Source organism: Gopherus flavomarginatus, chromosome 5 (assembly GCF_025201925.1).
Source record: "Gopherus flavomarginatus isolate rGopFla2 chromosome 5, rGopFla2.mat.asm, whole genome shotgun sequence".
NCBI classification, from domain to species: domain Eukaryota; kingdom Metazoa; phylum Chordata; order Testudines; family Testudinidae; genus Gopherus; species Gopherus flavomarginatus.
The window spans coordinates 39,167,469-39,194,646 of NC_066621.1; the positions used below are offsets into that span (position 1 = coordinate 39,167,469).

The window sequence follows — 27,178 nt, forward strand, 5'->3', positions numbered from 1 at the left end:
CAGGGGAATGAGATGGCACAAAACCACACAGGAGACGGGGTGGGGGCTCGTGGCTCTCACATCACTCCCCTCCCTCTCCCCCCGCGAGGACAGCAGGTAGCTAGCAGGGGAAGCAGTCCCTGCTGGGGAGCAGCAGAAAGGCAAAAGAATGCTGGCAGATTTCCTGGCCATGTGGCTTAGGCAATGGAAAGATCAGGGTATAACGTTCTGAGGGGTGTCTCCCCCCAGTTTCCTGACCAGGACTTTGGAACAGCCCCAAAAAGCATGACTCAACCCCCAGACTCAATGCTGAGCCTTGTGCCTCCCAGAGCAGGACTCAAGGAGTTTAGGCAGGGCTGTGCGGATGCCCCTGCAGCACAGGCATGATCCATAAAACTCACAGGGTATATTTACGCTGCAGTATGCATAGACACAGTGGAGCTAGCTGTGATCTAGCCAGCTGGGCTACCAATAGCAGTGAAGCCGCAGCAGCATGGGCTGGCCACCTGAAGGCCAGCCAGTGTGGGTACGTACTCAGGCGGCTAGCCAGTGCTGCAGTCCATGCTGCTGCAGCTTCGCTGCTATGCGCAACGAGCTAGCTAGAGCAGAGTTAGCGCGATTATGTCTACACAAGCGATAATCAGTCCCTGATGACAGTGTAAACATAGCTATGGTATGAAAGCTCCACACAGACCTAAGGCCTGTTTCCCATCCTTCCCTGGGGTGAATCTGGAGTGACTCCAGAATAGGTCAGGGGCTGCATTGGTAAAGAGTGAGAAGAGACTCAGCCTCCTGGAGCTCACTGCCCTGACACACTCAGTCACCCCACCATTGACTCATGGCTGCCAAGGTGGTTGCACATCTGCCCACATGGGATATTTCTTGCACTGATGTGAGGGGAGATGGGGCAGTGCCCCCGCACCTCAGAAGCTGAGCCTTGGGGGGCGGGGGGAACCAGGAGGGAGTCAGGGCTCACCTGGAGGAGGCTGGAGTGAAAGAGGTTGTAAGGAGAGAGCCTGGAGCGTTACTGGAGATTGGAGAGTGCTTGGAGCAGCCTGAGGAAAGGGGTGATAGGAAAGTGGGAGCCTGGAGTCTCCCAGGCTCCCCACAATCTGCCCTCTATTTTGTCCCATTGCAGCCCTGGCCCCCTCCTCCCTGGGGTCTCCATACTGCCCAGGAGCCAGCTGTGGGCCCAGGAGAGGAGAGGCTGCCAGAAGCCAGGGAGTGGCAGTCAGGAGCAGTGAAAGCAGCTGCTTGCCACCGGTCCCTGCAGCTGGCAGCAAGAGGAAGGGAAACCTTAGCCCCAGAGCTACTAGAAAATATCCTGCCATCCCTGTAGCCAGAAAGAAACCCTGGGATCCTGGGAAACAAAGTATCAGAGGGGTAGCCGTGTTAGTCTGGATCTGTAAAAGCAGCAAAGAATCCTGTGGCACCTTATAGACTAACAGACGTATTGGAGCATGAGCTTTCATGGGTGAATACCCACTTCATTGGATGCATGTGACGATGAAGTGGGTATTCACCCACGAAAGCTCATGCTCCATATGTCTGTTAGTCTATAAGGTGCCACAGGACTCTTTGCTGGGAAACAAAGGTACTTCTCAGATCACAGCTCAGCAGCCAGGACGGTGGCCCAGGGGCATGTGCTACCATAGGAGGTGTATTTGGCAACAGACAATGGGGTGGCTGTCACCTCTCTGGGTGTAATGTGCAAATACCAGTGACTGTGTCAGGTCTCTCGGGAGAATGGCATGAGAGCAGTAGATTCCTTCTTCACCGACTCTTCCCTCCCCTCCCTGCACTTCATTGTCTACCCCTGCCCCAGGCCAGCCAACACTGCGGAGTTACGTTAAATGCATGGGATGGAATGTTGACCCCACTGAAGTCAATGGCAAAATTCCCCTTAACTTATGGGGCTGGGATTCCAATCACGGAGGTCTTGGTTCTCCAGGATGTGGTGTACAGGGGATTGAATGAAGCCAGGAACTTCCTGGCAGGAGGTCATTCTCCAGCTCTTTGCTGAAGCACACAGCACCTCTGAGTGACCACAACCAATACCGCCTGATAATGCACCAAGGAACTGAGACTGGGGGACTTGCCATGTCCTTGACTAACGAGCCCAGTGGACCACAAATTGCCCTGAGGTCCTCCTCTCGTCCCTCTCCATTCTATCGGTCTTGTTCCCCTCTCTCTCCTAGATCTTTTCAACTCCTCTCCTTTCATGTCTTCGCTTCCCATCTTCCTTAGCTAAGCAGTGTGAGGATGCTAAAGGCGGGAATCGGTGTGGCCATCACCCTGCTCCCTGACACCCATCAGAAGAGAGAGGAGGGGATGACACATGGAGGTGAATGGAGCAGGGGAGGTGGCAGAAGGGAAGGGAAGAAGGAGGATGAGGACAATTCATTTCTGCCTGAGGGAGGTGTGATTCCCAAACCCCAGCGCTTCCCCAACAGGGATGCAAACACCATGACTAGGTACTAGGGAAAGACAAGGGAGCCTTCCACATGACTTTGAAACAGCACTGTGCCCAGCACCTGAGCTGCTTGGCGTTCCCTGCCTCCTGCTGTGCCAACCTTCCACTCTCACTGGCAGTGGGAGCTGCCACCAGCCTCCTCCGACCCTCGGTGGGGCCCTCTCTTCTCCTCCTGCTGCTGAAGCACCCTCTCCCTTACTCATACCTCTTGTCCCCCTGAGAGTTCTGCGCCTGCTGGTTCCCAGCGGTTTGCAGATCGGGAATATTGGCAAAGTCGTCCTGTTCCGAGAGTCCCAGAACCAGGGATAACACCACCATCCGGCCTTCCCTGCCCAGGTGGGAGCCGGCCGCAGAGAGGACGAGAGCAGGAAGCAGAAAGGGAAGAGAGAGAGAGAAGAACAAAGCATGAGAACCAAAACCGAGAGGAAAACAGCACCTTAGAGACAGAGTGTGAGGCAACTCAAGGCTGGGATAGATACCCACAGTACAGAGCCACAGGCTCCCCAGTTGGAGATAACATGGAATACAGAGTATATTGTTGGACAGAGAATCTCCATAAGGTGGCAAATGCACTTGGCACTTCTTTCTGGCCATGGAGACCAGGCCTAATTCAACCAACCATGGTGCCACTTTTCAGTAGGAAAGAGGAGCTTGCGTTATTCATGGGGAATACACCACGGGTGGACACTTGAGAATCAGCTCCAGAAAAGATTGTCAATCTAATGCACGGCGTCTCAGATCTCTCTCTAGTGTGGATTGCATCTTAACAGAGAGGCATCCCTCAAGGGCAGTTCCCCTCCCATTGGTGATGGCCTCTCCTCCAGGAGTTGTGATTGTGCAGGGGATGAAGGTTAGCAGAGAAGACAAGATGGAAGTGAAGGCAGGTGAACAGGGGCTGAAGGTTGGTGTGGAAGACAAGAGAGACTGGGTAACATGGCAAGGATGGGCATTAAACTAGGATTGCTATGGGTATGGGACGTGTCCTGGTTCTGAAAGAGAGGAGTAACGGTGTGCAGCGCACAGTGATCCTTGGTGGTTTGATAGCTGGGGCTTGTTGACAACCAAAGTTCAGCTGGTCTGCGGATAAAGGTGAGTTGGTATTTTACTGTTGCACTAGCAACCACTGCATAACTTGCCAAAATGCATCCTGGCCAACTCCAGAAAATCTCCCAGCAACTTCAGGAAGAGTTTCACCTGGATTTGGACCTTCCTCCAAAGCATCACGTATTGGCTGTAGCAGAGGGAGGATACCATGCTAAACAGCCCAATGGTTTGATCCAGGATGGCAAAGCCTATGGTTATATGCTTTCCAAAGCACATTCATTTCAGGTGATAGCTTTCTGTAAAATTACCCCATCCCGGGATGATATTTCTCTCTCACACTTCTCAGCCCAAACGAGAAGATTTATGTAATGAAAAGTTTGGGAAAATTCCCCTTGTCTGTATTTGAAATTATCCTCATCTAACTGTAATCTAATCTAATCTATTTCTGGCAGGTGTGTATTGGAGAGATGGTAGTGAGGAATGGATCCACAGCTCTGCATTGGAGAGCTGCCATGGGGGACAGTGGTATGCAGGGTGTTTGGATACAGGCATGTTGGTTCTAGCAGGGGAGGTCACAGAAATGTAGATTACTGAAGGCAGCTGGCTTTACTGCAGCTGGGTGAGCTGGTGCTGGAGATGGATGGAGTTGGAATAAGGTGGCTATTGAGCTGGTACTTGAGAATGATTATAGTAGGCTGCTGTCAAATCAGGGTGGGTATGGAGATTACCCACGATGCAAGCTGATCTGGATGCTTGGGATAGAAATTGGCCTGGTAGCGTTGGTAGGTTGGATCAGAGGGTGGGGATACTGGAGGTTCTTAGTCATATGCAGATTGCCATGGGAAGCAGTGAGTAGTAGGAGCTAGAATTGAAGAAGTGTTCGTACCGAACGAGGGAACCTCTGCACAGCTGATGTTAAAGGGCAGGTTTTCTCTGAGGGGAAAGGGCCTAGCTTAGCACATTGGGCCCAAGCCATCTCTGCTTTAGCTCTGCGGGGGGTCAAAGGCATTTCCCAGGGCTGGACTGATCTGTTGTTTCCCCAGCTCAAGCCATGTGGGCTAAGTGAATAGAGTGCCGGTCTCTCAGAAGCACGGACCTTTGGAATGAGTGTCAGCTCCAATTTAAACCTCACCCCTGCTGGGAGGCACAAGGGCTTTTCAATTCTGAGTGAGCAGGACTTTCTGACCTTTGTTGCTGGGCAGCGGTTCTGTGCGCCCCAGGCTCGTATGTGTTGTGGAGACAACGAATAGCGTCATGACCCCGGTTCAAGAGCAGTGCCTTTGCCGCTGAAGTGTGATGCAGCCACTCTAACACATACGTGCCACGACTTATTATGGCTGACGAGAGCATCTTGCAGATGCTTTCGCATCTCTGAACTCACTGCTCTCGGCTGGCTTAAAAAGGTACTTGGGCACTCTGGTCAGGGGCGCTGTGTAATTGGATTTGAAGCTGCTGCGTGGCTTGTGTCTGAGATCAGATGATCATTGTGCGAGGCAGGAAAGGCCAGGCATGGGAGCAGGAGAGGTCAGGACAAACAGCATGACACTCGGGAAGGAGCCAGGGTAGAAACAGCCTCCTCTTGCTCCTCGCAGTTCTAAATGCATCTGTGTTACAGATCAAGAGAGATGGTTCGCTATTCATCGGCGAGGGAGCATTGTGCTGCGATTAAGGCACGGAGTAGGAGTCAGGCCATCTGAAGTTCCAGGGTGGCCTTGGGCAAGTGCAACCCATGCGAGTTAGGCACCTAAACACCTTTGAGGATCTGGGACTCAGCTTCTGGGCACCTCAGTTTCCCACTCAAAAGGGGGCTCATCATACATTTCTGTCTCACACTGCAGCTGGGAGGACGATCTCATTCAGGTACAATGACCCAAACTAGGTGCCCTACACACCTGAATCCACCTTTAGGCCCCTCACTAAGCGGCCTGATTTTCAGACATGTCGACCACCTGTAAATCCCACCAGTTTTCAAGAGCAGCTGGCACCTCTGAGAATCAGGCTTTTTTGGCGCCTAGTTTTAGGAACCCACTTTTGATGACATTGTCCTGCTTGAATAAGGCTGGGCTTTTCAGAAAACCTAAAGATCCGAAAGCTGGTGGCTTAATTCCCTTCATTGCCTTTGACAACTCTGGCCCTTAATCCTTCCAGCAGCAAAGCGGGACAGAAATCCTTCCAGCATCCTGCTTCACAGAGCGGGACGTTGAGGCATGGAACAGTGCAGCCGTGTGCCCAAGGTCACACTGGGTATGTCTACACTGGAGCTGTAGGTGTAAATGCTGGCTTGCGGAGACCTACCCGCACTAGCCTTTGCGTGCTAAAAATAGAGTGTAGCTGTGGTGGGAGGGACTAGCCACCCAAGTGTGTGCCTAGCATCTCATCTGGGCTTGTACTTGTGGCAGGTAGCTCCTCCCACCACTATGCTTCCATTTTTAGTGCACTAGCTTGATCAGAGCTAGCAAGGACATGTCTCCTCGAGCGGCAACTGTCACCTCTTGCTCCATATTAAGTGTGAGTCAGTAGCAGACCTGGGGTTAGAACCCAGTCTGCCTGACTCCTGTGAACCCCTAGACTATGCTTGCTCACTGACTGATGCCATAGGTCTCCCCTCTGATCAGTGGAGGCCTGGTATCTGTAGAGCACTTTGAGAACGTGGGTTGGAAGATGCTAAGTGCATGGAGTTATTATTATTAATGTCCTGGGAGCACACCCTTCCTTGCCGAAATAGGGAGAAGAGAGAGTCTATGCAGGAACCTCTCCAAGGCTGGGACAATGTCCATTTGGTCCCCAGGGCAGTGTCAACTAGTTTGGACTAAAAGGAGCCCAGATACTCCTCCATCTCCATTTAGAACATTTCCCTCTCCAACTGCCCTCTGTCCCCCAGATTCAGTCTGACACTATCTGCTGGGATCAAGCCCAGGCAGGACTCTTTAAAGGGAACGTTTTGAAACTCTGGGGGAAGTTGAACTTCCAGATGAGGGAGGGACCATGGCCCAGGGATCACTGCTGTTACCCTACAGTCCCAGTCCTGCAAGGGGGGAGTGGGGTGCCCTAAGTGGCCTAAATTCCCCTCTCAAAGTCATTAGGCACTGAGGGTGTTCAGCTCCTGGCAGGACTGAGCCCCACATTGCTGGATTGTGTTCTAGCGCTACCACAGGTTATGGGGTGGGATGCTGGAATCACTGGGTGAGGTTCTCTGCCCTGTGCTATGCAGGAGATCAGATTAGATTATTAGAATGGGCTTAAAGTCTATCCAGCTGTGCAAAAGATGGCACACTGAGGTGCTGTGACTAGCCAGGGAGCCTACATCAGCCAAAGCAATGAGGACTAGAAAGAGTGAATGGGGTCTGATCCTGTTGGAGCTGCTGCCATCAGAAGCATGGGTGATTTTGCGTTGGCAGAGGCCTAGTGCCATCTGACTCCACTCCTAGGTAAAGCACTTCTTGGAAGTCAGGACCAGCCAACAGCATGGCAGCAGCTGTGGGGCAGGGCCCTGCAAAGATGCTTGTCTGTTATGGGAGGATTAGGAGACACCAAGTACAGAAAACAGTGGCAAAAAATACCCCTGGGCCCTGGTCCTGTTGTCTCACTCCCTGAGTGTCACTGCTGTGTTTTGTTTCTTAATGGAACTAGAAAGGTTTCCTTAGGTGAATGGGAGGCAGCTCAGATGGGGGAGAGAACTGAGAAAGGGTGAGACAAAGGCCAGACAGAGTGGGAAAGGCTATGGAAGGTCACATGGGGCCAGACCAAGTGGGAGGGGCTACGAATGGTTGCAGGGGATGAGACAGAGCTCAGACAGAGCTAGGGAATATCTGGATGGGCTTTTTCTACTGCATGATTTGTATCTCAGAACTGCACTGCAATTGACAGGAGAAAGGACGAGAGAGAGAGAGAAATTGGCTCCAGACATACACAAGAGAGAAAAGAAGGGGAGAGAGAATACATAGGTGCTAGAACTAAGGGTGCTGCCGCACCCTCTGGCACCATCATATCCAGGTTTACAGTTTTGTTCAATGGCTCTCAGCAACACTGCTATACAAATTGTTCCAGGCCAGCCCCTGTGAGAGGGAGTGAGGATCCCCCAGACCAAAATGGAGAGAAGAAGAAAGAGAAAGACCTTGACCAGATACCAACTAGGGCATGCACTCATCTCTGCATCTAGAGACAGGGAATGCAGGCTAGCCCGGTGTGGAATGTAGATTTGATCAGTGAGTCTGGGATGGCTGCATTGCACGTGGTGAGACAGGCACATCATCCCAACCAAGTTCCAGCTGAGCCTTTGAGTCTCCTACAGATACTGGACATTTTAGGAAAGCTTTAGAGATTTTTTAAGCTGTTTTATTGGGACTATATTTTGTATTCCTCCACCTGTCATGAGCCTGACTGCTCAGGGCTCAGAGAAAGCCATGAAAGAACCCAAACTAGCATGCATGTACCTGAACATGCCACAGATTTAAAGTCTGTTATTCTGGGCCCTTTGAGGGCTAGAAGTGCTGGGTCCCATTGGGAAGCAGTTGGAGATCGCCCCTTCCTGAAGGTATAAAGCCGGGGCTCTCCTAGTCTGGATCACATCTTCCTAGAGATTTACCAAGCTTCCATCCTCTCCCATTCCTGATCACACCAACCAGCTTCCCTCATGGGCAACTCATCCCCATGTCAACCACAGCAACTGCTTACATGGAAAAGCAATACTAGGCAGATATTTCTGTGCTCTGCATATCTACAGAATAGCCCACTCAGCTCCAGCCTACTGGTTATGCGGGGTGGGGGGGGGCACTGGCATGCCTGCCTTGCTATTTAAAGGCTCAGCTCCCTCTCTAGAAGAGCGAGCGTTTTCACCCACTTGAGATCCCAGGATGCTTTGCACGGATGACGCAGCCTCGTTAGTGTAGCCTCCTGTGGGCCTCCAGAGGTTAATAAATGCATGTGCATTAAAATGAGGAGGAGCGGGAGTTTGATGGTAAACAAGATGAAAAACAAAGTTAATGGTTTTTTGGAAGTAATGGAACTAAATGGCTGTGCTCCTTGAAGGGCAAAAGCAACAGAACTGCTCAGCTCATTCTCTTTCTGTGGGTACTTTTTTCAACCAATTAAGGCTGGAATAAGCAAATGAAGCTGTGCAAACAGAGAGGTCTATAATCCTCTGGAGGGCTAATGAGATTCATCTATAAATCAGGAAGCAGGCAAATGGAGCCTGCTATGAAAATCTTTAAGGCTAAGGCCAGGAGGCAAAAGGGCCTTGGTGCTGAGCAGGATGTGAACAGCCACGGAATTGGCTGAATTAATAGCAAATTAACCCCAAGGATTCTGATCACCATCATTGGTGTAGTGAGTCTGCATCTTCCATCCAAGGATCTGAAAGAGCTTTACATATGAATTACACCTGACGCGCCGTGCCCTCCATTAGGCAGGATGGATTCCCTGCCATGAGTGAAAGCCTCAACAGGCGTCAGTCAGCGTGGTTCCTTACCCATCGAAGTAGTTACCTGGCATCTGAGCACCTCCCACTCACTAATGGCTTTTAGTCTCAGAACACTGCTCTGAGGTCAGGAAGCATTATCCCATTTCACAGATGGGGAACTGAGGCACAGGGCAGAGTAAGTGCACAGCCCAGGTCTCTTGAAGCCCAGTCCAGAGTTCTAACCACCAGACCATCCTTCCCATCCACCACTGAGTCAAGGGAGCAATGCTGACTTACAGCAACTGGGGATCTGGCCCATTCACGCCAATGGCATTACATCAGTTTACGCCAGCTGAAGATCTGGCCCAACGTGTAATACACTCTATGGTTCCCACTGTATATGGGCCCCACTGGCTAAAGAGTGAATGGAAGAGCAGGGCGCTTGGGAGAGTATTGGCAGGGGAGGGGCACATGCTCAGAAGATAAGTGAGATTGTCATAAGCAGAGATATAGTGACAGCGAGGGACTCGGCTTAGTCCATGGCATTGGGAATGTAAAAGCCATCACTGATAGGAGACGCATTTACAACTGATGAGAGATCGCCCGCCTCCAGCTGCTCTGACACAGCTGCATTTAGGGATCACGGCTGTGAAGGATCTGTGGGCTAACATTCCCATGGATAAGCACAGACAATTGCCTCCTTCATGGTGGGAATGTCAGTTTCCAAGCAGTACACAGAGAGTCCAGCCCATGGCGGGAAGAGAATTCCTGTCCCTGAGCTGACAGGCTCTCGCCTCTGCTGAAGGCAAGACCATGTACTGTCTGCAGCTGCACCTGGGGATGGATCCAGGACCACACGGGCACTTTCTCCCGGGTCTGATCCAGGATTTTGGTTCAGCCCATTCTATAGACAGTGAGGCAGCTGCGGAGCGAGGAGTCAGACCTGCAGTTCCCCAAGTTTGTGGGGTTTGGAACCAGGATTCAGCAGCTCTGCTAAGACGGACTCGACAGGCCTGTTCTCCTGCTTTGGTAGAAGGAAGTGGATGGAACTTACTGGTTCCCTGAGGCAGGAGGGCTGGGCCCCAAAAGTTCCTCTCCAGCCAAATTCACAGAATGCTTTAGTCTGAGATTTTACTGGATATGTGGGGTAAAACAACTGGATTTGATGGGAGCAGAGAGGGAGGGAGGGAGAGAACTTTTCCCCAGACATATTTGGAGGGAAAGGAAGGAGAGAGAGCCCCTCTCTTTCTCAGTGTCTCATGGATTGGGGACAGAGATCCTCACAGGGTAACAGCTGCCTCTGCCACATGCAAATAAGGATTAGAGCAGTGAGAGGGCTGGTGGCACAGCCCACGAGAGAGGAAAATTCAGTGGCCGGCACGGCATTGGGTGCCTGCCACGGGCTAGCAAAGAAGGAGCAGATGAAACAAATGAGAGAGAGAGAGAGAGAAGAGAAAGAGAACTTACAGGAAGGACTTCACGTCCAAGCCTCGGTTGCGAATCTGCCCCACCACGTGGTCCCAGCTCCCGGGGTTGGAGCGGCTTCGGCCACCAGCCGTCCGGTGTTTGGAGCCAGCAGAGACCCCTTGCCGCGACTGGCCGCTCCGGCCCCGGGGGTTGCCGCCGCTGGAAGAGGAGCTGGTGTGAGACTGTAGGTGCCCCAGGCTCTGGCTGGTGGTGGGCTGGCTGTGGTTGCTTTTCTGGTGCTGGCTAAGTGGCTGCTGGAGGCTCTGCTGGCGCATCAGCGTGCGGGGACGCTGGCATTTCAGGTCTCCTGCTGAGGTGGGGATATACTCAAGGGTAGTGGCTGTGGACATGGTGGAGTCCTCGAAACTTAGGGAGAGGGAGGGCAAAGGAGAGGAAAGAAAGGAGAAGAAGGTGAAGGGGCAAAATTGGAGGAAGCAAAAGAAGAGAGTTAGAGAGAAGATGCCCCAGCGTGGTGCGCTCTCTGCTGGGGGCCTTCGGAACCAGCAAGCCGCCCCTCTAGGTCTTGGCCCTGTCTCTGCTTTCCCAGAGGCGCAAGCTTTCTGCCCCGTGTCCATCTCACTTGCCTGTCCGCCCCACTCCATGTCTCCTAGACTCTGTCCGATCCTTGAGGGCTTGGCGTGTCCGTGCCCGTGAGCCAACGCTGGGGATACTGCTGTCCCCGTTCCTTTTCCACTCAGCTCACAGGAAGCCTGCGCCTTCTCAGCACACCGGCCGACCTCCTTTCTGAACTAATTAGGCTGCTGCGTGAAGGCGAACCCCCCAGTGTCTGCGCTGCTTCCCATCATGTGGGAAACGCCCCTCTCCCCATTGGCTGCAGCTGGGCAGCCACTCAGTCTCTCAAAGGGACTGTGAGGTTGGGGGCTCTCCAAAGTCCTGGAACTGGGCTCCTCAGCAAAATTCAGGCCAAGCCGGTGTGAAAAAGGCGCATTCCCAGCCACTCAGGTTCCAAGGTCAAGCACCACAGAAGCCACTCAAGTGTACTGTGCACATTCCCTTGGGCACACCAGCAACGTCAGGCCTGGCGCATGCGTGGGGCAATGACTTCCCAGTATTCTCTCTCCTGACTGGCTGCCCCTTCCTCTGCCCCCACCACAAACATGCCGGTGATGGTGTAGTGCCAATTGGGAGGCAGTCCAAAGCCCAGCCATGAAGTGAAAGCCCCTGGACTCAAGCTTTCCTTTGCCCTGCAGAGAGGGGGAAGATGCCTGCTTGTCTCTTGCATCTGTGTTTTTTAGCTTTCAGGATGGCTCTGCATTTAAGGGCTAGATGCTCAGCCGGGGTAAATCAGGGCTGCATCACTGACTCCAAAGGGACAACGGCCAGGTCACGATCTGGCCTTTGCAGTGTTTGAACCCTGGTGGAAAGGGCGGGTGGCACTGCTGAAAAATACAGCCAGCTGCCCACATGGGGACAGGGGCTCATCTGGGCATGAGATACGGAGCGCATGAGCTGACCCAGGATAGAGCACATGGCAAGATAATGCAATGGTTCAACTAGCTCAGGGGTCGGCAACCTTTCAGAATTGCTGTGCCGAGTCTTCATTTATTCACTCTGATTTAAGGTTTCGTGTGCCAGTAATACATTTTAACGTTTTTAGAAGGTCTCTTTCTATAAGTCTATAATACATAACTAAACTCTTGTTGTATGTAAAGTAAATAAGGCTTTTAAAATGTTTAAGAAGATTCATTTAAAATTAAATTAAAATGCAGAGCCCCCGGACTGGTGGCCAGAACCTGGGCAGTGTGAGTGCCACTGAAAATCAGCTTGCGTGCAGCCTTCGGCACCCGTGCCATAGGTTGCCTACCCCTGAACTAGCTAACCATGCAGCCAGACCCATGGGTGATCACACGGCTAAACATGCAGCCAGGCACATGGCAGCGCACCCAGATAAACACACAGTCACATACATGGCAGAGCACCCTGATAAACACAGCCAGATACATGGCAGAGCACCCAGATAAACACACAGTCAGATATATGGTAGAGCACCCAGATAAATACAGCCAGATACATGGCAGAGTACCCAGATAAACACACAGTCAGATACACGGTAGAACACCCAGATAAACACAGCCAGATACATGGTAGCGCACCCAGATAAACACACAGTCACATACATGGCAGAGCACCCTTATAAGCACAGCCAGATACATGGCAGAGCACCCAGATAAACACACAGTCAGATACATGGTAGAGCACCCAGATAAACACAGCCAGATACATGGCAGAATACCCAGATAAACACACAGTCAGATACATGGCAGAGCACCCAGATAAACACACAGTCAGATACATGGTAGAGCACCCAGATAAACACAGCCAGATACATGGCAGAGCACCCAGATAAACACACAGTCAGATACATGGCAGAGCACCCAGATAAACACACAGTCAGATACATGGTAGAGCATACAGATAAACACAGCTAGATACATGGCAGAGCACCCAGATAAACACACAGTCAGATACATGGTAGAGCATACAGATAAACGCAGCTAGATACATGGCAGAGCACCCAGATAAACACACAGTCAGATACATGGTAGAGCATACAGATAAACACAGCTAGATACATGGCAGAGCACCCAGATAAACACACAGTCAGATACATGGTAGAGCATACAGATAAACACAGCCAGATACATGGCAGAGCACCCAGATAAACACACAGTCAGATACATGGTAGAGCATACAGATAAACACTGCCAGATACATGGCAGAGCACCCAGATAAACACACAGTCAGATACATGGTAGAGCATACAGATAAACACAGCTAGATACATGGCAGAGCACCCAGATAAACACACAGTCAGATACATGGTAGAGCATACAGATAAACGCAGCTAGATACATGGCAGAGCACCCAGATAAACACACAGCCAGATACATGGCAGAGCACCCAGATAAACACACAGCCAGATACATGGTAGAGCACTAAGATAAACACAGCCAGATACATGGCAGAGCACCCAGACAAATACACAGCCAGATACATGGCAGAATACCCAGATAAACACACAGTCAGATACAGGGTAGAGCAACCAGATAAACACACAGCCAGATAGAGCGTAGAGCACAGCCAGACAAAACTGAGCATGCAAAGTAGCACATAGCTGAGCACACGATGGAACACGTGGCTAGCGCCCCAACTGGGAATGCAATGGAGCACCTGGCTGAAGACATGATAGAGCCCACAGCTGAGCACACAGTTCCTGGATATTTGACAAAGCCCATTGCTGAGCACACAGCTGTCACATGAGAGCATGCACCTGGAGCACATGGCTGGGCGCAAGGCAGAGCACATGGCCGTGCACGCATACAGAGCACCCAGTTAGACACTCAGCTGGACAGTCAATGAAGCAGGTAGCTAAACGTGATTGAACAGAGGAGCATGTGGCCAGGACCCAACTAACCTCTTTGTCCCCCAGCTCTGCTGCTGCCATGAGGACATGCCTTCGGCTGAGACGTCCCTGTAGCAGCCGGCTGGCGTGAGGCCAGGGTATTCACCGTTCACCCTGATGGTCATTTCAAACCTAAGACCCTGCATGGTTCCCAAGAGTACAAAGGAAGAACAGCCCAGCCACGGTGGCAGCAGATGCCACCTCCGTGGCACATACCAGACGGGCCCCAGGGGAATAGCTTTCACCGTGGCAGCAGCAGGAAAACCTTGACTACTTTCTATGTAGGTTTGGGCTGTAATTATGGCTGAAACACAATGGTGAAGCTGCGCCTTCGTGCATCACGCAGAGAGCAGAAAGGAGAGAGGGAGAGAAAAAAGAAAGATTGAGAAAGAGAGAGATCAAGAAAGAATAAAAGGAAAGAGAAAAAGTGAAGTCCTGAATAAGCAGAGTCTGCCTCAAAGACCCAGGTGCCCTGGAGAGGTATGTCACCCAGCTGGCATTGCTCTGGCTTGGTGTATATTTTTGGGTTCCTTGGCAAACGTGATTCGGAAGGAGCAATGCCATCTGGGTGACGAGTCCCCAAGGGCAGCCCCTCTGCTGCCTGGTATGAAGCAGAGATGGGCCTTTCCCAGCCGCTGCCTTCGCTTCCATGCTCGGCGACCTCATTTCAGTTTTCTATCAAATCCTAAATTAGTCCAATTTACAATCTCTCAATCACAGGAAACTAAAATTGGCTAGTCTAGGCCCTGAGCCAGCAGAATATATAAATTTCTATCAGCAGTAACTGACGCATGGGAGCTGCTTCTGATGCAGAGGGGACAGTACGAACCTGGCATCAAGCACACCTGGCACTCTGGCATCTGCTAGTACCTACTCCTGCCCCCACGATATTGCTGTTCCTACGGCTCAAGTGAGTGAAGGTCAACCTCCTCCAGACACACAATGCAATGGAGAGTCCCATCACAGGTGTCAGCTACAGGAGCGGCTGTGTTACTCCCCAGCAAAAGGAACTTCATTAAAATACAGCCAGGCCTGTGAAGCAGATCAATTTCCTCTGCTAGAAACCTTCTTAAAACTGGGCACATTGTATTTAAAAAAGCAGTAAAGACAAAGTCAAGAGGAAATTCATGACAATGCAAAGGCATTACAGTCTAGAAATTCAGAGCTAAATTTTCTCAAACACCCTAACTCTGCCCCATTTCCCACTCTTAAATGCACTAACCACATGTCATAGATTGGTGCCTGTGCCAAGCGCTTCAAGTCATTTTCAAAAGTTTGTCAAATCTATCTAGCTAGCTAGTTACACCCCGCTATCTATCTATCTATCTATCTATCCATCCATCCTTATGCACACTCATCCATCCATCCCACCTTCGATCCATATATCCATTCTTCCATCTATCCATTCATCCATCACTACTCCCACCCCCATGATAGTTGAACACCTGAGCAAGTCCTCTCTGGAACAGGTAATGTGTCTGGGGACCATATATAGAAAGTGTGATGTGAGTGTTGTCCTGTCTTGCTCCAGTGAGCATTTGTGGGAAGGAGAGATCTTTACTCTGTATCAGATGGATGGGAGGCAGGTGCTCTGCTTGACACAGTCCACGAGCGTGGATTTGAGGAGGGATTGTAGTTGGGTATGTTGTTTCAATGAAGCGATAATGCAGTTTGCATATCTTAAGACAGAAAGGGGTCTCTATAATAGGGGCATGTAGCTCATATAGGAAATGTAGGGAAAGGGCCATTGGAAAAATGTCTAAGGGATACAGAAGGTTGTTCAGGGACAGAGTTAAGGTTATTTATGGAACCTTAACTCTGAATTTCCACAGTTTCTTTCTTTTTTCTCTTTTTTTGTAAATTGAATCTTAACTTACAATTTCCTGGCTTTCAAATTATTCTTTATAACAATAAGACTTTAACAAAATTTTAAATGACAAATTTGAATATGTTATTAAAACCTTACTGGCATCTTAACAAAGCATTTTGTCTTGGAATTTCCTTAGTTTTTTTTTAAATGAATATATTTCAACACAATTATATGTGAAAACACACCATACATCAATATATGTTCTTCTACTTTGCTGTATTTCTAGTTAGGGTGCAGAATTATACGTGATATTTAGTGAATTACAGCACAGCATAGTATCTGAGTTAAATACTGCATCACTGGAGTCTGTATCTTCCTGGATCTCGGGCAGTTTAACCAACAGAGATTAGAAATTTAAGGCCAGATCCTCAATCTGGTGCAAATACTGTAGCTTCATGTAAGTGAATAGAGCTACGCCAATTTACAGCAGCCGAGAATCTGGTCCAAAACCTTTAACCCAAACTGAGTTACGAGTGTCCTAAAGAAACTCTGTTTTTTTCTAACTCTGATAAACCTCAAACTTTTCCCCAAGTTCCCCTCTGACATCAGACTAAGGGAGCAAAATTTTGGGGCCCAAAAATTTAGTTTATTGCAAAAGTTAGGCCAAATCTGGACATAGAATGGACTCCAAGAAGTCAGTACTGCCATTAGCCCCGTCCATGGGGGTGGGACTAAGAATGCTCCTGCCTCCAAGGGTAGGAATGGGATGGCCCAAGAGTGGGGCAATCTACCAGCTGTTTCACTACACAAACCAATGACTCCATATTGGAGTGTTCATCCATTGGAGCAATCCACTAGTAAATTACCAGAGCATCATCTTTGCCTTGGCCCTTTCTGTAGGTCCTCACATCCAGGCTGGGTCTACACATTCTCCTGCACACCACCTCTAAGATCCGGCCTTCCTTTTCCATCCATACCTCTAATAGTTTCATCCAAGCGCACCCCGTCTTGACCAACCTCCTCCTCTCTGGCCTTGACAAAAGCAGCCCTGCCCCACTTATCTCCTGTTAAAAACATCATCATAAAGATCATTTTCCTGGCTCGTAGCTTTGACGTTCTCACCCCTCTCCTTCCACCGCTCTGCTGGCTTCTCCTCCACCACATCAAAGACAAATGACTTCTCACTTTCAAGGTCCTCTCCGGCCAAGCCCCATCCTACCCAATGTCTCTCCAATGTCGCCAAGAGGTCGGATCCCCTTCCGCTTTGCCAGGGCCTCCATCATCCACTTGTTAAATGTTCAGACAGGCTCCTTCATGCTCTCTCCCTCACGCACGGCAGAAGCTCCCCATGGACATCCACAAAGACACCTCGGTGTCCTCCTTCAAACTCTCCTGTCTAGACCCACCTGTGGTCTCTAGCCTTCTACTTTGATTGTAAACTCTTTGGGGCAGAGACTGTCTTTTCCTGTTTGCACAGCGCCTAGCACAATCACAGAAATAGAGGTCTGGAAAGGACCTCAAGAAGTCATCCAGTCCATCCCCCTGACCTAAGGCAGGACCACGTGTACCTAGACAAGTGCTGACAGGTGGTTGTCAAACCTGCTCTCCAATGACAGGTACACCACACTGGGGCCTTGGGTTCTGACTGGGGTCCCCCAGATGCTACCGCAATGGAGATAATGACAATGCTTTGCCAAGGATCAAGGGAATTCTCATCACACACGGGGTTAAATCCCCATCAGGTGAAGACGTGTTTCCTGCCATCTCAGACATTCCAGACTGCCCTGTCTGATCCCACTGGGGTGGGGTAATCCCCTCACACGACCCCACGTTCTCCTGGACCTTCTGCCTGACCCCAGCGTGGGGGATAAGCCACTCAAACAGCAGGATATTCACCCAACCCCATGCTCTACTGGACCCCATGCTGCAGTGCCTCATGGGGCCGGGCTGGGCCTGTGAAGCACTCTCACTCACTTGGATAGGCTGAGCTTCCCTGCTGCTAGGTGGCTCTGCACCGTGTGCCATCGGCCTCTCCCCGCCTTCCCATTGCTGGGCTCGCTGTGGGCAGACAGGCTGCTCTTCATGCCGTCCTCTCGGAGCTGCTGCTTCTCCCCCAGGCGTCCTTCTCGCTCCCCCGCCAACCCCGAAGCAGAAGAGGCGGCCAACTTAGCACCCGACAGCAGAGAGCCACTGGGGTGGGCCAGATCCACCAGGATGGGCGCGAGGGGGGGTGGCGGGGAGGAGACCACACGTGGGGGGAGAAAGAGAGAGAGAGAGAAAGAGAGAGACAGACAGACAAGAGACAGACAGAGAGAGAAAGAGAGACATCAGCACTGCAAAAGAAAGGGCTGAGGGGGAGCCTTTGGCAACAGGGAGAGGAGAGAAAAAACAACAGGCGGCCCCGGCTCGGTGGTGAGTGTGTGATGGCAGCAAAGTTACGTTATCCCATAGACAACGAGGGGTTAAACGATGGAGAAAACTGTTAGGAGAGGCACCAGTACAGGCAGAGGGAGAGAAAAGCCATGTTAGTGAGAGCTTACCAGCATCAGAGTCACCACCACACAGTGCAAATGCAGAGTACACGCTGAGGGGGGACCCAAACGCGCAACCCCATCCTGTGCTGCAGACAAGGGGGGCCGCGGGGATGGGGGAGGGAGAGCAGAAGGGACCTGGGGCAGCGGGAGGGGGGCGCTAGTCTCTCTCAGCGAGTCACCTAGGGCAGTGGTTCCCAATCCATTGGGGCAGCTGTTCCAGTCTAGCAGGCAAAGGGCCTGGGCTGAACTTTGGCCAAGTCAATGGCAAGCTTCTCACTGGCTGGCGTGAGCTTTGTATCAGGTCCTGAGGCCACCGCTGTGCCAGCCTGTGCCCACCACTGCTTCCCATTCAGTGGGCTGTGCTCTATCCCACCCTGGAGCTTGGGTCGAGCCTCAAAAGGGGGCAGCCCAATGCAGCGGTGCCTTGTGAAGGGCCACTGAAGTCCCTGGCAATGCTCTCTCTGACTTGGATTTGAGCCTAAGAGAGTGAGGGGCTGAGCCCAGGGAACTGGCCTGGCGTACCAGTACTGGCGCCCGTGCCAGTGGTTGGGAACCACTGAGATGGAGGGGGAAGGCAGGAGGGGTTGCTCGTCTCCATGGCTGTCTGCCCATGGGGGTGGAGTGTGTCGGGAGAAGAGGTGGAGCAAAGAGGAAGAGAAGGAAGGTGAAGGAGAGGAGAGGGTGGGAGGGTGGGTGGTGGGTTGCGCATATACTCACTACACATGATCAACCAGGTAACGAGAGACTCACTTGAGGGAAAGTCGTGGATCACCGTATGGGGCGTAAGGTGAAATGTTTAGTATAAACTCCTTGGGAGGGTAGGAGCTCCATTTCTGCTGCACTGTGTTGTCATTGTTATTCCAAAAGTCTCTGTCTAGATCACTACATCGGCCGGAGAAGAGGGGAGAAAGAAAAGGGAAATACAAGAGAGAGAATCTGAATTCCTGCGAGGGGAGGAAGGAGAAAAAAAATCAACCCCCTCCCCCTCAAAACCAGAAAGAAGCCAGGTTAGAAAGGAGAGCAGCTCCGTCTCCTCCTGTGAAAGAAAAGCCACAGCGGTAGCAGCATCGGCCTGCCACACACATACACACCCACGCACACACGGAGGCAGGATGGACTGGGGACAAACGGAGGAAGAGCATCAGAAAGACGGGAGCAGGTGCCTCCAGAAGCTGGTAGGAGAAAGAGAGAGAGATGGAGTGCAGGTTAAAGGAGAGTCCGCTGGACACAGCAACCTGGTAATGTCTCGCCAGGCTCCCTGCTCTGTTCCTGGGAACAGCTTCAAGGCAGTTCTCGCCACATCCCAATTATCCTGCCCCCTGGATGATGGCAGAACTGATGGCTCCAGGCATTCAGAAATCAGGAGGCACGCCCTCAAAAACATGAGATTGGCCTAAAAATGAGGCAGTTTGGAAGTATTAGGGAGTCATGCTCTCAAGCTTTCTTGGCAACCATTACTGGGCTGGAAATGCACTGTAGGTGTTACCACAGAAGCTGAGATTCTCACAGACTCACGAGTCCAAGAGCTGGGGTCATCAGGAAAACACCCAGTTGCTCGAGACTTACAATATAATCGCTAGAGCTGGCAATGGGGCAGTACAAAACGTAGCCCCCCAGCATTGAGACAGCGGCAGAATCCACTACAGTCTTGGAGAATGACTGACATCTTTCAAGAAACTGGAGGTCAGCATGGTGTGGGGAATGTCATCTTCAGACAAAGGGGCAATGAGCTGGCAGGACTCAACACCCAGGTCCCAAGGCATGGGAAGATGTGGGATTTGGGGAATGGAAAGATTCTAAGAACATTTGATAAAGTTGGGAGTCAAGCTAGGGTGATGGTCCATCAGGATCTCCCCAGACTGGCCTCTGAGAGACACTGAGCCAGGATCATAGTCAGATTTGCTCAGCCATCACTTCGAGATTTGCTAGAAACCCCAGCTGGAGAGAGGAGAGGGACCTGGGGAGCAATTCAAGAGACACACAGGACAAGTATTTGAAACTAGCCACTAAAAACCTGAGAGGGATGGCAAATCCACCAAGGGGTTCTTATTACCGTCTGTCTTCCACCTAGATAGGCATTGTCCATCACCAGGACTCATCTTAATACAGCAGAGGTGGAGAACCAAAGCTAATAGCACCCTGCTCCAGAGGTAGTGCCCCTCTCTAATCCAGAGCTACTGACACTGCTCCAGATGTGCAATTCCTCCCTGAAGGATCCAGGACAGATGAAACCCTGCTCCAGATGTGAGACCTCTCCCTGCAGGATCCACAGCTGACACCCTGCTCCAGATGTGTAATCCCTCCCTGCAGGATCCAGAACTAATGCCACTCTGCTCCAGATGTGAGACCCTCCTCTCCTAGAAAACCTGTACCAAGGGTAACCCTCTTGTCCCATCCTGCGGGACAAGGTCAGTCCCCACTTGGCGGTGCAGCGGGAGCCAGGGAGTGTGATTCAGCAGGGCGTGCACTGCGACTGCCTGGCTGTACATCTCCTCAGACTCTAAATAGGTCACTTCATGCCACGGACAGATCAGAGACAAGCCTTATCTACCCATCGCCTCCTGACTTCAGAAAGCCACCAATGGCTTCCTGGTGCTCGACCTGGAGTATGTGGGATCCGACAAGCAGCACCTTTGAAGTCAAGTGGTACTGCGGCAAATTCATCAGAGACTTCAAAGGTCCCCAGCAGGCTGCATGCCTGCACTCAGCCCCAGCTCCCCTCATTAATTCCTCCAGTCCTCCTGCGGTTCTGGCATGAAACGGCCTCTCCAAACACAGAGAGCGAGATGAAAGGCCGAGGAGAGGGGGTCGTGTGGGCCCCGGGGGCCACTGCCTTTAGCCTCCGACCACAAGGCTCGCTCACAACCCAGTGGAGGGAAGGGGGAAAGGGAGAAAGAAAGTGGAGGGGAGGCAGGGAAGGGAAAAGAGAGGGGTGGGGAGAGAAAGAGAGAAGAGAGGGTGGAGGAGAGTGGGAGAGACAAAGGGTTTCTGATTTGCAGCTTTCTCCCTCAGTCAGGGCCAGCTAGTTGGGCATCGGAGGCTGAGCTGTCTGGAGAGTCTCTTGTCACCAGTGCAGGGAGACCCTCGAGGCTTCTGGGAAGTGGCAGCTTTCAAGTCCCGAGAAGAGAGAGCAAAGAGTCTCGACTGGGCGGCGTACCCCTTGGGGAGTAGGCAGACCCTTCCAGAGAGAGAGAGTGGACTGTCTGAGGAGGATGGTGTGATGGAGTAGGGGCTGTCTGTGTGGGGAATGGGAGAGCAGGGGAGGACTTTAGGGGATGGATGATACCGGAGCCTGTAATCTGAGCTAGGTAAGGGAGGGGAAAGGTCAACACCTTTGACCAGGAAGGGGAAAAAAGGAAGGAAGTGGCAGGAGGGAAGCAGTTTTGAGTTTGGGCTTGGGGCTGTGTGGGCGGAATTCAGGGTATCCTAGCTAGAATCCAAGCACCCTGAAAGCCCAAAAGGACTCGATGGAGGGGTCCTGACTGTGCCTGCAAGCTCTGCTGTAACCTGTGTTCCTGTTGTCCAAGAAACCTTCTGTTTTACTGGCTGGCTGAGAGTCACTGTGGGTCCCAGGAAGAGGGGTGCAGGACTGGACTCCCCACACTCCATGACAGATGGGGTGAGTGTCTGCGGTGTAGGATGGCAGGTCTCAGGCTAGCTCTTTGTCCCCTGAGTGACTCCTCTCCTCAGGGGGCAGCCTGCACACCACTCCTCTGCGACTCATCACGGACCTCACCTCTCATTACTTCACTCATCAGCGGGGTCAGGGACATCAACCAGGTCTGGAGCACGCATTGGGGCCACCACGTGGGCACTGCATGAAGGGGCATGTTGCCCAAGGTCCCCTGGCCCACATGAGGACAGGCGCTGCCACCCTTGGACCTATGCTAGGGAAGATCCCATACACCCAAAGACCCTGGCGCACATACTTGATCCACCAGCCAGAGTGCCACAATAACTGCACCACTGGCAGGCCCATGGAGGGGCAGCTCTGGTCACAGCAGGTGAGAAGAGAGCTTGGCATGACGTAAGCTCTGCAAGGCACCACATAGGCTTGGTGGCAGGAGGAAGCAGCCACAGGCCCACTGGAAGTGGCCGCTCCTCAGGAAGGCAGTTGAAAGGCGACAGGCTCAGCCTGGAGGAGCAATAGACATGACGATGTCCCTGGCCAGGTTGAAGTGCATCAGTCATCCACCCATCCCTCTTCACAGGGCTGCCCCCTCCCCGGCGAGCTGCCCTCCCCCGAGTCGCACAATCCATGCCGAAGGGAATGCCAGGTTTCCAGGGCGGGTGAGGGGGGAGGAACAGGCAGAGGGCTGACCAATATCACCATCCTGGCGCGGGTGGGTAGGAACCACCTGGGGCCCAGTCATAATCACAGGGCCCAGTTCCTCTGAGGGCTCATCTTACTGCCCCGGTGGGCATTGCTCCATTGCATGATGTTACAGCACCCCAGGCCCATCACTAGCCCTTCACACCATTTCTCCACCCAAGTGAACACCTCCTACGAGCCCTCCTGCAGCACAGCCCAGTCATGCATTACAGCCCTTGGCCCCATGTCCTTTGCAGAGCGGGTGTGGGACTGCCCCATTGGCATCTCTGTCTTTGGATGCTGCCTTGGCCTCTGAACAAAGAGAAGCACCGAGAAAAGTCCTGGCTTTGGCCGATATTCCACCAGAGCGCACCATGGGAGTGCATGAGAATGGGGTGAGACATCCTGGAGACAGCCGAGTGAACAGCAGGGCCCTCGCTTGTTGTGAGACAGAGAGAACCTGAGGTGTCCCCTACCCCTGTAGGGCAGAGGAGACTCTGAGGCATCTCCCCTCCCTCTGTGGGGCAGAGGGGACCCTGAGACGTCTCCCCTCCCTCAGTGGGGCAGAGGGGACCCTGAGACATCTCCCTTCCCTCTGTGGGGCAGAGGGGACCTTGAGGCACCTCTCCCTCCCTCTATGGGGCAGAGGGGACCCTGAGATGTCTTCCTTCCCTCTATGGGGCAGAGGGGATCCTGAGACGTCTCCCTTCCCTCTATGGGGCAGAGAGGACCCTGAGACGTCTCCCCTCCCTCTGTGGGGCAGAGGGGACCCTGAGATGTCTCCCTTCCCTCTGTGGGGCAGAGGGGACCCTGAGACGTCTCCCTTTCCTCTGTGGGGCAGAGGGGACCCTGAGACATTTCCCTTCCCTCTGTGGGGCAGAGGGGACCCTGAGGCACCTACCCTTCCCTCTGTGGGGCAGAGGGGACCCTGAGGCACTTCCCCCTCCCTCTATGGGGCAGAGGGGACCCTGAGACATCTCCCCTCCCTCTGTGGGGCAGAGGGGACTCTGAGGCACCTCTCCCTCCCATATGGGGCAGAGGGGACTTCTGGGTGCTGAGATGTGAATAGAGGAGAATAAATCTCATTGTGGTTGTTTCAAGCCAAGCAGGCTTCTGCAGAAGGATGTGTCCAGCGGGGCTGGGATGGGGTAGGCATGTGAGCCCAGATTCAGTTGGTTACCTCAATGGCTGTCAATGTGGAGAGCAGCTAGGATCTCTGCCCCTCCATATGCCCTGGCTGCCCTTTGGGGAACATGGGCCATGCAGGAAGAAGGAAGAATCAGGGGAACTAGCTGTTGCAGGACCTGGTCTTTTATAGCAGACCCTGGCTGGCAATCAGCAGCCCCTCCAGGCATGATGCAGCATGATGGCCTAACAGCCTCACCAAGCCCTGCCACCATGGCTACAAGCCTGGCATGAGGGACCTGAGGCCCTGGCTTTGCCCACCCTGAGGAAACAGCTCTGAGCACTCACAGCCCTGGGGACAGTCCCCTGGGCTCCCAGGAGGTGGTTGCCTGCTGCCTGAAGGGGGCAGGGAGACATGAAGCCTGATCTGGCTTTGGTAGGCTCTGTTCTCACTCAAGGCTGGGGAACAGGGGCAGCACTAGAGTGTTTAGATGGGAGGGGGGGTGTTGGGGCAAGGGAGCACAGTTGTGGGTCGTGACTGGGTGCAAGTGGGGCAGTCTGGGGTTGGTGTCTGATCGGTGTGGGGGGCTGTGTGTGTCAGGGAGGTGTCTGAGCTAGGGGAGGAGATGGGGGTGTTTGGGGGGCAGGCAGCTGTGTGCCTTTGAAGAGGTGTGTGTGCTGGGAATGACGGGTGAGAGAGTTTGCGAGTGCAGTGGTGGGCGAGTTTGTTTGGGAGCACAAGGGTGTATTTGGGGGTGAGGCTAAAAAGCATTTTGGGGTGCAGAAGTGTGTGGAGTCTGATCATGGGAGTATTTGAGGGTGCAGGAGTGTGGGGGGAGGTGGAATGGGATAGTCTGGGGGCATAGGAGTGTGGGCAATACTCTGGGGAGTGTTGGGGTGCAGAGGCATGGGGCTGTTTGAAGGCATCACGGTGTGGGAATGTTCAGAGTTTCTGAGTCTATGGATGTGTTTGTGGACATTGAGGGAACATGGGGATGTGAGGGTGTTAGTGGTGTGTTAAGGCTGTGTGGGAGCAGGGTGAATGGGGAACAGTCTGTGGGGATGTGCGGGTATTGGTGGGGTGTGGAGGCTGTGGGGGGTGAGGTGTATGGGGCACAATGTGGGGGGATGTTTGGGTGTTGGTGGATTGTCTTGGCTGTGTGGGGGCAGGGTGTATGGGGGCACAATGTGTCGGGATGTGTAGGTGTTGGTGGATTGTCATGGCTGTGTGGGGGCAGGGTGTGGGGAAGTGTGGGTGTTGGTGGGGTGTGGAAGCTGTGTGGGGGTGGGGTGTATGAGGCACAGCGTGTGGGAAAGTGCGGGTGTTGGTGGTGTGTTAAGGCTAGGGGGGACAAGATGAATGGAGCTCAGTGTGTGGGGATGTGCAGGTGTTGAATTGTCAGGACTGTGTGTGGGCAGGTTGTATGGAGCATAGACTGTGGAGATATGTGGGTGCTGGTGGGGTGTTAAAGCTCTGTGGGGGCAGGGTATATGGGGCACAGTGTGTGGGGATGTGCAGGTGTTGGTGGATTGTCGTGGCTGTGTGGAGGCAGTGTGTACAGGGGCAAAGTGTGTAGGGATATGTGGGTGTTGGTGGACTGTCATGGCTCTGTGGGCACAAGCTGAATGGGGCTCAGTATGTGGGCATGTGTGAATGTTAGTGGGGTGCTAAGGCTGTGTGGGGGCAGGGTGAATGGGGCGCAGGTTCTGGGGATGTGTGGGTATAGGTGGAGTGTTGAGGCTGTGTGGGGGCAGGGTGAATGGGGCAGTGTGTCGCGATGTGTGAGTTGTTGGTGGATTGTCATGGTTGTGTGGGGGCAGGGTGTACATGGCGCAGTGTGTGGGGATGTGTTGGTGTTTGGGGTTCAGGAGTTCTCAGCTCCTGGGAAGCTGCCTGGAGCAGACGACACTCCCCAGGGCAACACCTGAGGCTTTCATCCCTTCCAGCGCTGTCCCATGGCACCTACTTGATGGTTTTCTTTTCACTGCGCCCTCGGCTGGAATCCGGGGTCCCCACCGTCTCCAGGGAATTTTTATAACGTTTACCCTGTGGGAAAAGAAGGGAGATAGGTTAGGGAGTAGGAGCCAAGAAGTTTCAGACTGAATTTTTGGACACAGGCTCACTTGTGCTAAAACCTGTGAATTGTCTGGGATTTGTTAATTTTTCTCAGGCCAGTCTGCCCACTGCAAGCCCCAGGTACACGAGGTAATCAAACTCACAGTTTTCATTTGCTGCAGATCAGTTTTCTCCCTATCCATCTGGCTCTGATAGTGATTATGATTGTCATAAACAGATAAGAAAAGTTAATAGCACAGAAGTACTTTATATCTCTTTGACTGTAAAGGGTTAACAAGTTCAGTGAGCCTGGCTGTCACCTGACCAGAGGACCAATCAGGAGACAGGATACTTTCAAATCTTGAGGGAGGGAAGTTTTTGTGCTGTGCTGTTAGTTTTGGTTGTTGTTCACTCCGGGGGCTCAGAGGGACCAGACGTGCAACCAGGTTTCTCTCCAACTTCTCCAATACAGGCTCTTATAGTTCAGACTAGTGAGTACTAGGTAGATAAAGCGAGTTAGGCTTCTGGTTGTTTTCTTTATTTGCGAACGTGTATTTGGTTGGAAGAAGTTCAAATGTGTATTTGGCTGGAAGGAGTTCAAATTGGTATTTTGCTGAAAAGATTTTAATTTGTAATTGTATACTTAGGCTGGGAGGGTGTTCCCAGTGTCCATAGCTGAAAGACCCTGTACCTATTCCATTTCTTTTAAATTTACAAAGATAATTTTTACTGTTTTTTTTCTTTCTTTAATTAAAAGCTTTTCTTGTTTAAGAACCTAATTGTTTTTTTTATTCTGGTGAGACCCCAGGGGACTGGGTCTGGATTCACCAGGGAATTGGTGGGGAGAAAGGAGGGAAGAGTGAGAGAGAGGCTGATTTCTCTCTGTGCCAGGATTACTTTCTCTCAGGAAGAGTCTGGGAGGGGGAAAGAGAAGGAGGGAGGAAGGTGAATTTTCCTCTCTGTTTTGTGATTCAAGGAGTTTGAATCACAGTGATCTTCCAGGGTAACCCAGAGAGGGGAAGGCTGGGAGAGGCAACGGTGGGGGAAAGGGTTTACTTTCCTTGTGTTGAGATCCAGAGGGTCTGGGTCTTGGGGGTCCCCGGGCAAGGTTTTGTGGGGACCAGAGTGTACCAGGCACTGGAATTCCTGGTTGGTGGCAGCGCTACAGGTTCTAAGCTGGTAATTGAGCTTAGAGGAATTCATGCTGGTACCCCATCTTTTGGACGCTAAGGTTCAGGTTGGGGAATTATACCATGACAATGATATAAACACTTTGCTGGCTAATGTGATGGTAGCCACATGAGTTTCTTAAGGTCCCATATGGAATCTGTGGCAGAGCCAATAATTGAATCCAGGGCCCCTGCATCCTAGTCAAGTCCCCTAAACACAAAGCAATCCTCTCCCCCACTGACAGATAGCTATTTTAAAACAGTCGTCTAATCAGGGAGACGAAACAAGACCATGTGACTTAAGTGCCCAGACTCCTCCACCCCACTCTGAATAATGTCTATTTAATGTGACTAACTCTTGAACCAACAGGTTGCCCATGAGGCCAA

General features: G+C 52.2%; 1 protein-coding gene across 4 annotated transcripts in view; it reads right to left on the reverse strand.

The window, feature by feature from the left end:
• Positions 1 to 27,178, reverse strand: part of SYT7 (synaptotagmin 7) — a 177,295-nt gene that overhangs the window by 47,833 nt on the left and 102,284 nt on the right. The window contains exons 3-7 of one of the 4 annotated variants that reach the window (XM_050956176.1): positions 25,534 to 25,613; positions 18,880 to 19,011; positions 17,570 to 17,785; positions 10,362 to 10,727; positions 2,658 to 2,780 (exon numbers count right to left, since the gene is read on the reverse strand). In XM_050956176.1, the coding sequence (XP_050812133.1) occupies positions 2,658 to 2,780; positions 10,362 to 10,727; positions 17,570 to 17,785; positions 18,880 to 19,011; positions 25,534 to 25,613 (917 nt within the window). The remainder of the gene's footprint in view (positions 1 to 2,657; positions 2,781 to 10,361; positions 10,728 to 17,569; positions 17,786 to 18,879; positions 19,012 to 25,533; positions 25,614 to 27,178) is intronic. The other 3 variants (XM_050956177.1, XM_050956178.1, XM_050956179.1) reach the window with 3 other exon arrangements.